Below are 12,034 nucleotides of genomic sequence, written 5' to 3'. Positions count from 1 at the left end.
TTGTCGTCTTCGTAATCGTCGTCGTCATCGTGAGCGAGGAGTCGTTTTGATCGGATTCCATGCACCGCGCTTTGATGTGACTTACAGTTTCCAAACGCACCCGTCGTAGAATTTTGGTCAAGTGGTCCCGTTGTGGTTTTGGATTTCAAGAACTGCACCGTTGGGTTGGGGGGGCGGGCAAAAGGGGGGCTACCCCACAAGGTCTTTGACTGGGTGTTGGGTGGAGGGGTGGGGGAGCGGTGGCGCTGATGGTTAGCGCCACCGCAACGCTGCTAACCAACCGGGCGACCCACCCTAGGTTTTGGTCACGGCTCACATCAGTGGCGGGTGGTATCCGAACCGATCCTTGCACCCCTCCCTCTTTCACCCACATTGACCAGCGTGGGGAAGTATGGTCAAACCAACCCCCCCCCCCCTCTTCCATCAGACATACGGTGTGGGAGGAGTGTCTCATCCAACAGTTGATTCACAAAGGGAATGTTTAAAAATAAAACGTGCAAATATGAAGACCACGTGCAGTTCTAGATAACCCGACGAAGCCGAGTTGGTTGTTCTTGCTTCAGGTGCTCGTGTCCGACTTGTCGAGTCGATGATACTCTGTGACTCGTGTTGAAAATAAAATCCCGTGAACAGACTGTGTTCTTTGTACTTTCATTTTACGATGGTGATGATGGTGATAACGGCAGCGTGTGCAGGCGATAACGAGACGCCGATTGTTGTTGTTATCGCCGCGAGAGATGGGGAAAGGGTGGGGTGGATTGAATCTTGATTTGAAGCTTTCGTGACTGCAGCAATCCATAACTCTTTGGTTCTTTCGGTAAAGTCACGTGGGTAGTTCAGGTCGCCTGATGACGACCGCTTGTGTTGCGTGATTTGTTTTATTTTATTTCTAACTACGTGACTTTACCGGAAGAACCAAAGAGTGATAGTGGTATTGTCTTTGAGCTGTACGCCTTTTGGCGTCCTCTGGTCGAGCACCGTTTGAGACGAGGCTCAAAAGAAAGCTGTCTCTGGTGTGGACCAATCAGTTTCAAGGACAATGCATATTTTGATTTAAAGTTTTCGTGACTGCAGGGATTCATATTCTTGGTTCTTTCGGTAAAGTCACGTAGAAGGGAAATAATAAAATAATAAAAATATTAAACAATTAAATTCTCACGACGTTTCGTTTCGACTGCAACACAAGCAATCATCGTCAGGTGTGAAATCCACAACAAAAAATGTATTTTATTATTTCCCTTCTACGTGACTTAACCGACAGAACCAATATGACAATGCATATATTATCAGTGTGATTTTTTGTTTACATTTTGACCACGAGTATTGTGGTGAATGCACACATGATTCCTCGTAAAAACGGTTTCAGTTTTGTTGCCAGAAAAAAGGGGGAAAAAAGGGGGAAAAACCCCTATTATTATATTTTGGTACTGGCAAAGGAGGTCTCATGATGGAAGTGGTGGGTGGATTACTCGACGACAATTACAAACGGATGGACCCACTTGCTCCACTGCCATCTGCTGGCCGCCTCGGGGATAGGAGTTGCGTTGATTGCTTTTCTTGGAGTCGGATGGAGGAGTGTAAGATGATAATTGGTTTTTTACCCTTCTATCTGGCAACACAACTGACACCTTTTTACAAGGAATCATGTTTGCATAGACCGCAATACCTGCAGTCATAATACAAAACAAAAGAACATAACTGATAAAGGAAAGCTGTCTCGGGTGTGGACCAATCAACTTCAAGGACAGTGCACATTATCAGAGTTATGTTCTTTTGTTTTGTATTATGACTGCAGGTATTGCGGTCTATGCAAACATGATTCCTTGTAAAAAGGTGTCAGTTTTGTTGCCAGATAGAAGGGTAAAAAACCAATTATCATATTTTTACTGGCAAATGAGGTTCCCAGAGTGTAAGATGCTTTGATGGCTGTTGCCTGGTAGGATTTGGGATGGTTCAGTGTTGTATCTGTGCTGTGTTCGCGTGATTTGTTTACCTTCATAGTACTCTGCACTCAAATCGTGTGACTGTAGTAACGTTCTTACCCTCCCCCCCTCCCGGACACATCTTTGAATTAGAAGATTTGTAGCTCATCGTATTCCTCTTGCAGTATAAATACAGATTCTGAGTCTGATGAGAACAACAACAAAAGATCCATCTCGGCGAGTGGAATTTCAGCGCTCCGTCTACACGGTTGACGTGCTCTTGGGTGGGTGGGGGGGGGGGGGCACCAGGAGGGAGATCCACAACCGGGGGTCACCACAGTGTCCGCTCCATCACCCCCCCCCCCCCCCCCAGACCATCATCGAGATCCAGAACATGAATAAAAGGGGCAAAAGCCAGCGGATGAGAGAAGAGGCGCACAGAGACAGAAGAGGCTGAGAAAATGAATTGGCTTCGTTCATGAAAGTCATCTCCTGGGACCCTGTCCCTGCCACTGCCCTAATACAGGAGGAGGGCGTTGAAGATGTTCGAAGGCCGTGGTGGTGGTGGTGGGGGGGAACAGGGGCCATCCGATGATCGCGACGTTTCGGCCGTTCGGCCTTGGCTCTGTAAGCGCGGGGGCAGCTATTCGACAGCTCTACAGTCGGACCTCGCGTTGCAGGGCAAGCCCCCCACCCCCCTCACCGCCCAACCTGTGGTTGTTCGGCTCGTGAGAAGCTGAGAAAGAGGATGTCGGGCGGGAGAGCTGTCGGGGGACACAGAACCGCGACTCTCCTGACCTCCTCCACTCTTGAGTCTCGCAGCTGCAGTGGTCCCATCACCATAACCACCACCACCAACTCTCTCACCACCGATGGAGCCATTCGCACACTGCTGCAACTTTACACAGGTGTGGGGGTGGTGGGGGGGGGGGGGGCTTTTATTCATATTTAAAATGGACAATATAGAATCGATTCACCATAAAACATTAAAAATATAAATATTACAGCACTGATATTTGTACACACTCCAAATCAATGGGGACCGCTCCGAGGTGTTTTCTTGTCACGTTTTCAAGTTTAACACGCAGCAGGCGGCTTTCGCCACCAACATCATCCACAATAGAGAGGCTTTTTTGGGGGGGGGGGTAAGATCGCGTACCTATGTGTCGTTAAACCCGCCACCACCCGACACAGCCAATTAGTAAATCTGGCTATCGCCCGATGAAGCTAGTTGTGATTACTGGCGAAACGTCTCACTCGGATTGTAAATGTTGTGGCTTTGCTCTCCAACACACCGGTTAGTGCTGTACTCGTGACGAATTGGCCACGTTCTGTTTACGTGACAAACCTTACTAGTTGGCTGTGTCGGGTGGTGGCGGGTTTAACGACACATTTATATATTTACGCGATCTAATCCCCCCAAAAAAACACTATATCATGGATTTAAAAGTTTTTTTTGTTAATAAATAAAACCACTGGCAGCTAAAACGACCCCAAACGATTCACACCGACGTACAAAAGAAAAAACCCGACGCGGGGAGCCCCGGTGACGCACGCACGCACGCAGGGTGGCACGCACGCAGCGTGCACACGACGAGATCGACACTCGGAAAAGTGAAAACTTAAGAACTTTCCTTCGTTAATTCGCACGCAGGGTGGCACGCCGACCGAGGCGGCGTTGACGTACACACACACTCACCGCCCGCCGCCTGGTGAAAGCGGCCACCACCCGATCGTCGCAAGCTGCGAACGCGGAATTTTCATGAATTGCATTCTGGGGTTCACTACTCATATTCTTAGTTTTTTTTCGGTAAAGTCACGTAGGTAAAAAATTAAAATTTATAAAAGTAAAAGAAAAAATAAAAGAAAAATCACGACGTTTCGGAGGCAACACAAGCTTCCGTCTTCAGGTGGAACCGTCACAGCACGATAGCTGTATCAAGTGGGAGAAATTCAAAGAACACAGTATTTGTATATATACTGGTTGAGGGTGGGAGGAGCCAAGGTAGGCCCTGGATATTATTTTTGTGAGGTTCGGTGCGGCTGAAGCACGCTTTTACTTTTATTAATTTTATTTTTTTACCTACGTGACTTTACCGAAAAAACCTAAGAACATGAATCCTTGCAGTCACGAAAGCTTCAAATCTAGGTTCACTACTCCTCAAATAAAAGTCAAAAGCGATTTCCTGCCCATTCTCACGACGTTTCGGCCACAACGCAAGCAGCCATCCTCAGGTGAAAACCAGGTCTGTCGGGGAGACAGCGTCTGAATGAAACAGCACACGTGCTTGGAGCATATATATAAGCTAGGTTGTGGGTTGTTGCGTTGTGGCCGAAACGTCGTGAGAATTATTTTATTATGTTTTATTTTTATTATTTTATTACTTCCCTTCTACGTGACTTTACCGAAAGAACCAAGAAGATGAATCCCTGCAGTCACGAAAGCTTTAAATCGAGATCCAACCACAGTTTGACGTCCCTGCAAAGTGGTATACTAATTTAATCAACCCCCAGACGGAAGGATGGTGAGCTGAGTCAACCCCCTTCAACCAGCATGTGAACACGCGACCCTTCCGATTTGCGAGCCACTGGCCCGCTGATTGTGATAAACAACAACACTCGCAATGATGCGGCATTAAGGTGTCGTGGCAACGGTGTGGCGCTAGCTGCGTATGACCTCTTCACGTTGACCTCTCTAATAATGACAATTGGTTTTTTACCCTTCTATCTGGCAACAAAACTGACACCTTTTTTACAAGGAGTCATGTTTGAATAGACCACAATACCTGCAGCCATAATGCAAACAAAAAACATAACTCTGATAATATATGCACTGTCCTTGAAGTTGATTGGTCCACACCCGAGATAGCTTTCCTTAGAGCCTAGTCTCACACGGTGTTGGACCAGATGACGCCAAAAGGCGCACAACTCAAAGACAATGCACCATCAGAGTATGAGAGCTCGGGGTGAAGCGTTTACACCATTGTAACTCCGAGGACGGAAGTTTCGCGAAGAGGCGCATCTGTGACCCGTCGGTCTGGTGTTCGTGACGTACGCAACAAAGTCAATAACTCTGGAGAACTCACGCGAAACATTCCACAGATCTTGCCACTAGATGGCAGACCTGTCACATGATTAAAGCTGGGGGTGGGGGGGTCCTTGCACAAATGCACATTAGAAGCGCGCTGAAATGTAACTCACGTTTGGCACTCTGAAGGAGAAAAGAACAAATCAAGTTTGTCCCACAAATCAACCTGCCATATGGTGACATCGGTACGAACGATGGCAACGTTTACAAAAGGGCAGAACGTAAATTTGCACCGACGTAGGTTTCAAAGTTTATGAAGCCGCCTAAGTTAGGGAAAACACTCTTGTACGTTTGTTTAGGATATATCCAGACGACAGCAGACGGTTCAATGCCACCCTAAACCTCTTATCTTGCTCTCGATGTGACCTCCAAGACGACTCACAATCCGTCATGATCACACGAAGCTGCCAATTTAAATTCACGTCAAAAATCCTATTACGCACGTCAACAACTGCATTTTATATATACTTTAGGTTAAGCGATCGCTAAATCACACGCGTTTACCTGACGTCATTATTTCGTTTTAACTGTCCAGACACCACGATGCTCGAAAGGTTCCCGCAATCGAGCCGACACGTTTCATGGGAAATTACCACAAAGAGCATCGTCCCATCTCAAGAACGTGAGACGGACCACGTTCAATCCTGCGTCACCGCACAAACACTGCGACTCAAACCTCCCTCTTTGTTTGTGGTCATCGAGGTTGAAGCCAGAATCCCCCTCCAGCCTGCTCCGATGAAACTGCATTAACTGAAGGCAAATTTGTACCAACATATCCCCCTCCAACTCCCACCCATTCTAAATCGCCGCTCCGACCGACTGCGTAGAATCTTCCACTTAATCGCCGCGACGGTTCCCAAACACCGACCGTTGCTCATTTAATCTCAACGGCAGGAGCCGGACACGCGGGGGTGAAGTCAAGGAAGGAGGGGGAACGTTTTTCAAACCGCACGAGCACTTTGGGCGGGGGGGGGGGGGGTCTTGAATGTGAACTGGTGTCACCGATCAAGTGTTACGGCACTTAGGACTGTGGTGCTCAACCTTTTGAACCTTTTGAGGGGAAGGAGGTGGGGGCGAGGGGGCGGTGGTAAGAGGGGCAGGCTGAGGCATGGAGAGATAATTACAGTGTTCAAATATGGGAAAGTAAGCGTAACGCTGTAGCGACAAAACACTCGAAATACGCAACTTTACACGAACGCCTTATACAAGAGCTTGAGACCCCCCCCCCCCCCCACCGTGTTCGCGGGTCTCTCAATGCACGATAAAGAGAGCGGCAACCGCCCTCCCAAGGGGATCTTCAGCCGTGGCATCTCGTGAACCACGCTTGACGGTCCGGTAGACATCTCTCTCTCTCTCAATAATCGTTAAAAGTACTCAAGTCTCTCAACTCATGACATCACCACAGCTAAATAAATAAAACGGACCGAGGGAAACCTGCTCCTGCGAAAGGCTCCACGCGCCACCTTTTCGAAGTGAAACGTATCCCACTCGCCATTCGCCCCTCAAACCCCTGGGCATGCCGGGAGGTGGCGATCTCGACGCTCCCCTTGGTCGAGGAGGGGAGCTGCGTGATCCATCAACCCTCGCGAGCTCCACGGTGCCCGGATTACAGGTCACGTGGCAGCATAGCCAACAACAATGCCGCCGGTAGCGACAAGGGAAGAGCCGTATGTGTAAGATTTTGGGTTGTGCAGATCTCAGCCCCGGTTGGCTTCCACCCTCTCCCCAAAGTCTCCACACTACAGCGGCTCCTCGCCACCGATATTACGATTCACGATTTGACGATGCTGATGCTACCGGTTGCGGAGAACTGGCGGTAAGCATCGTCGGACCACCCAATAGTGCGGATCGCTCTCGAGCACTACCGGTACCGCTGCTGCTGCTGCTGAAGCGGTGACACATCGTCCACGTTTGTTCACCACGTGACAACGCTCGTACATGCGCCGTGTCGTGCGGAGGAGGGTTTCGGGACGCAACATTTGACTCAAGCGACGCGACTCAAAATAAATAAATCACGAAGCCGTCTCCGGCAACCCAGCAGCCCAGCCGCCGCGATTCCAGTGTACAAAATAAGAACACACGAGTACCGTACAATATACATTCATGGCTTTTCCATTACCCACCGAGTATTTACACAGGCAGGTGGTACGCGGGCGCGCTAGACTACAGCGCTCGGGACGTGGTGGTGGTGGACACCCATGTCCAGGCTTTTTTTCTTTTGGGGGAGAAGGGGGCTAAAATTAACTGTCTGTAAGATTCCACCACGGACGAACGTTCACTTCCAAAGAAAGCCCACGCCTCTCCCCGCCCGCCCGCCCACACACCGAAAGGGTTGCGGACCTTCCCAAAGCAATATTATCGGCCTGCGACGTTTTAGAAACGATCTTAGAACCACGGCTTTGAAAGGCCAACGCCGGTCGGAGCGGCGGTGCCGACCCCGAACGCCGTCGCCTGCCGTCTCACCCCAGTGCCAAAACGAGCATTCGGCGGTCGCTCATCTCTGCCGGTGGAAACGCCGCCACACGTGGGAATAAATTAGAGCGGCCGCCTAATAGTCTAAACGCGCGTTGTTTGTCAACGTCGGTGGGGGGGCGGTGCAAAACCAGGGGGAACGATCCACGCCGGGACCACCTCGGGGAGAGAAAGATCACACGGGATCGAGATATGTAGCAGGCATCGCCAGGGTCCAGGATCGGACCCACAACCTCCTGCGAACAGGCGAGGGAGATGACATCTCCTCGCCACCGTGGCGGACCAAGGATTTAACCGATGGAGTTGAATCCGTCACGGGTTCCAGGCCGCGTCACCTTTCCGTCTAAATCCCCTTCTTGCTCCGGGTTTTGCCGCAGTCTGCCTGTGGCGTGCGCGCCATCCGAGTTTTTCGTTAATTAAATAAGCACAAGACGCTGTAAGTTGTAAAAAAAAAAAAAAAAACGTTAATTTATATATAAAAAAAGGAATACTGCATTTTTTACAAAAATCTCAATAACTTAAAAAGTAGAACAAACAATGAATCTCTTTCCTCTTAGAGAGTCTGAAACGGTGAAACAAGAAAAGGACGGGGAGATCGTTACTGAGAGGTCGAGGAGAGGTCAGAATATCTCAAGTCAGAATATCTCAAGTCAGAGCGAACCTTCTCCCGCTGCGCCAACGGGCGCTCGTCCCCTGCAGAGCCAGTGATGGAAATTCCACATTCCCGTGGCGAGGCCGAGCCTCTCCATAGTACAACCACCATTGACTTCCCTACAAAGTGGCACGCATTTCGCCGTACCGTGGGTTAAGTCAGCCACCCCCAAGCCAACGATGTGAACAAACGACCAATCACGGCTCGCTAAGACACGGCGCGATGCAATACGTCGCTGCTGCAATCGGCTGCGAGCAACCACTTGCAACCGGTTGCGGAGACGCGCGACGATAAGTGACAAAATACGCCGGTAAGACGCCTCCTTCACGGATATCACTTTTTTTCCGCACATCCCATCGGCCTGTTGGGAATACACAATCCCAGCAGCGTTGGTGCAACTTGGGCAATCACCTCCATCCGGACCGATTTCGATATCACTGGTCAACACACTTTTTCTGGCATAAGTTTTTGAGATATCAAATATTGCATTTTCAATAAAAACTGCAGAAGAAAAATATTAAATAAATGTGGATATCTACATAAAATGATATTATAGACACACTATCCTAAAAATACAGCACCATATTTTAACACTAAAGCAGTCACTGACTCGCAACAACTCGCAATCTTAAGTGACAGAGTTAATTTCGGGTAAAATCAATGAAAATGGGGTATGCCGATAGCATAAAAATGCGATGTGATAGGGCAAATCTGAGATCAGATTTCGAATCAGCACCCTGAATTTAGTCTAGAACAGCTGCAAAAGTCCAGGCCAGAATTTTTTTGTTGTTGACCAGTGTAATCGACGTCTCATCAGCAGCAGGCTCCAGGCTCGGTCACGCTCGAACCAACGCCGGGTTTGCACGCGCGCGTGCGCACAAACTTCCCTAGTCCAGCACATGCACAGGGTGGCAGGTACGGAGAGCAGCCAGCTACGAGCCTAACACGGGGAAGCTCTGGATTTGAAGAGAATGGGGCCAGGGAACCCACATGACATTCAGATATCCGATTAATGGTTATGCTAGACGAGCGTATACACACACACCGAGACAATATTGATTCATGAAATACAATGCTCGAGAATAAATGGGTGATGTGGTACATGGACACAGGTACGCACACGTGTACACGTACAGGCAGCGCCCGATGTCAGGGGAGTTGTTGACCGTACTTCACCACGTGGGCTTTTGCGACCAATATCACAATTCATCATTGTGTTGTACAACCTCCTCCACCCAACACAGGCAAATTCACCCCTTTCACGTTCCGATGACGTACTTGTTTACATCACCAAAACGAATCCGGAAGGAAAAAAAATAAAATAACTTATAGCAACGGAGGCTTCCCACAAGGCCACGGGGGAGGGCGTGCTGCACAAATTGGCAATGGCTATCGTAGAGCGGTGGTCGCGTCGCTAAGCTTCTCTGCGGTTGAGTAACAAAGTCTTTAAACACAACGGCGCTACGCCTCTCTTAACTAAATTTAGCGGCGCACCCACCCTGCAACTTGCAGACGCCTCGGAATGGGAGAGAGTTAAATGTAAAGTCGTCACGCGATGAACCAACTCGCCGATCCATCACTGCAGCAGTGCGGGGCGTCGTTGCCGGAGAGTGATCCACGCAGCACCAGAGGTCGCAACCGGGTACCCGATACCCGCACCCTACCCGATACCCGGCTACCCGTACCCGGCCAGGTATGGGTACCCGTTTGCGACCCTGCTACGGCCGGGTACGGGTACGGGTAAGGAATCAAAACCCGTTTGCGACCTCTGCGCAGCACACGCTGAACGGGCTTGGGTACGTGGTGTCACTGCCAGTTACAGCCAGCATCACCAGGCGGTTGCCAGGATTGTCTGGTGATGGTTTTGGGCAATGTTTGCCGGACGGCTGCTGGCTGTGAATACCAGTGAATCGTCCGCACCGGTCGATGGAGTGCGGATCGCTCCCCAGGAACAACACCGGCGGTGCTGCTAATCTTCATCTTAACGTAATTTCTATTGCGCCTTAACCAAGGCGCTTTACGGAAAATTAAGAATGGGTACGTACGAATGTAATGGTGGAGATGAGGCGAGTAAAATAGACGAGAGGAAGCAATGGGCGCATCTGTGATGCGTGAATTCGGTGGAAGCGAAATGGATTACAGTAAATGACGATGATGATGATGATGAATGGATTGAACGAACGGGAAACGAGTGCTAGCCACGTAATGAGAACGTGAAGAGGGAACAGGAACGGTGGTGCTCACGAGGGGGGAGACTAGGGGGTCGTGAGGTGAGCTCGGGAACAACGAGCGAGTTTTGAGTGAGGAGCGGAAACCAGCGAGAGGGAGGTGACTGTTTAATGCGGAGGGGAAGTTTCCCGCGAGGAGCAATGGAGTGGCTCGGATATCACTCATTGATCCGCAGGCCGTGGCCAACATCGGTGGCGAGCGGTAATCTGACACGGTCGGGGGTCGTCCCCTCCCCACCACCACCCCTCCACCAACCGGAATTGATGCGGCGAGGTGAAGTATGGTCAAGCAACCTTCTTGACTGACGCGACATTGTTTTGCCCTCCGTCTCAATTTCATTCGACATCCGCCCGCAATCCGTGAAGGGCAGAGAGCCCGTGAGTGGCTCACGCCGTCGTCGTTGGCGTCAGCGACGCCGACCGACAGACGTTTTCACACGGCGGCGGTGGCACGAGGCGCTAACGCACGCGGACCGCCCGAGGCCCCGCGTCAAGCACCACGGGGAGTTTTCGACGCCGCGTGAAACACCGTCGGCACGAGCCGACCGCATCGGCGTCGCGGCGCGGGGTTTGAGCGCAAGATTTACCACCGGTGATTGTCCTCGCGAAACGCAACGCGCCCCCCGACGGAAGGCATGGGGAGCAGCGCCGCAACTGCTCGCCCGTGCCACTGCTGGCGGGAAGGGGCATCCTCCACCCGAGGGGAGCTCTTCCGCGCCCGCCTGGCCGAGGCGTTTCTCGCGCCGCCGGCCAGAGATGGCGGTAACCGAGACGCGGGTCTGACGGGTCGACGATCGATAGGGGGGATTGACACCACGCCGATTTACGTTGATCGGCGGCACCCTGACCAAATCGCTCCCCAAGGCTTGGAGGAATCGTAGACGTCAAGATATTCGGGCCGAGTCACAGCCAATAGGGAATCGGTAAAAGATAAAACGAACAAACGAGAGAGAAGCCGAGTCCAGGCACGAGCGATCGGTAGTTATCGCTCGCACGTGGACGTTCCTGCAACCTGCCGCGAGCAGTTGCACGCAACCCGGTCGCTCGCAACAAAAAACGACGGCGGACTTGACTCTCGAGCACCGATCTGCCCGGCGGTGATTTGTAGCTGCGGCGCGATTCCTTCGCCGTGCGACACGTTAGTTAGCGAGCTGCGACCGGTCATTACGATGTGGGGTGGGGGGGGGGCGGGAGGGAGCCGGTGGCCGGACGCTGTAGCCAGGTACGGGTGCGACGTCTGGGGGGGTGGGGCCCTCAGTTCTGCAGCGCCATGTCCACCTCGTCGGGGGGCTGCAGGGTGTGCCACTGGGCGATGGGGCGCCGCGGGTTGGCCAGCATGTCGGACCAGTGGCGCAGGCCCGCGCCGGACGCGTTGCAGCCCACGTAGAGTTTGCCGATCGGCTCGTTCTTGCCCAGCTTGTCGTAATCCAGCACCGTGATCACCACCTGGACACGCTGTGGGGGGGGAGGGGGGGGGGTGAGGGGCACGGCGGCGGGGGGGGGGAAATATGGGTGTTAAAATACCGGGTGGACGCTGGGACACATTGAGTGGTGGCGATAAAGTTGCTGTGTCCTGTATCAATAAAGTTATACAAATATGGTCACGTGTGTAAAAAACTAAAACAAGTGATTTTCCTGCTGAAATGAACATTGAGGCATTGGGTGTTCATCT

At 51.3% G+C, this 12,034-nt stretch overlaps 1 protein-coding gene across 2 annotated transcripts in view; it reads right to left on the bottom strand.

Annotated features, from left to right (window-relative positions):
- Positions 1 to 7,346: 7,346 nt before the first annotated feature.
- LOC133343462 (synaptotagmin-1-like) overlaps positions 7,347 to 12,034 on the bottom strand; it is a 54,120-nt gene continuing 49,432 nt past the window's right edge. For both annotated transcript variants that reach the window (XM_061553099.1, XM_061553109.1), the window contains exon 10: positions 7,347 to 11,817. In XM_061553099.1, the coding sequence (XP_061409083.1) occupies positions 11,617 to 11,817 (201 nt within the window). In that variant the 3' untranslated portion in view covers positions 7,347 to 11,616. The remainder of the gene's footprint in view (positions 11,818 to 12,034) is intronic.

The sequence above is a fragment of the Lethenteron reissneri genome, chromosome 2, assembly GCF_015708825.2.
Source record: "Lethenteron reissneri isolate LAM-NWPU_2019-01 chromosome 2, ASM1570882v1, whole genome shotgun sequence".
NCBI lineage: Eukaryota > Metazoa > Chordata > Hyperoartia > Petromyzontiformes > Petromyzontidae > Lethenteron > Lethenteron reissneri.
Note: the sequence above shows the minus strand (reverse complement) of the source record. Positions and strands in the feature narration are given on the sequence as shown.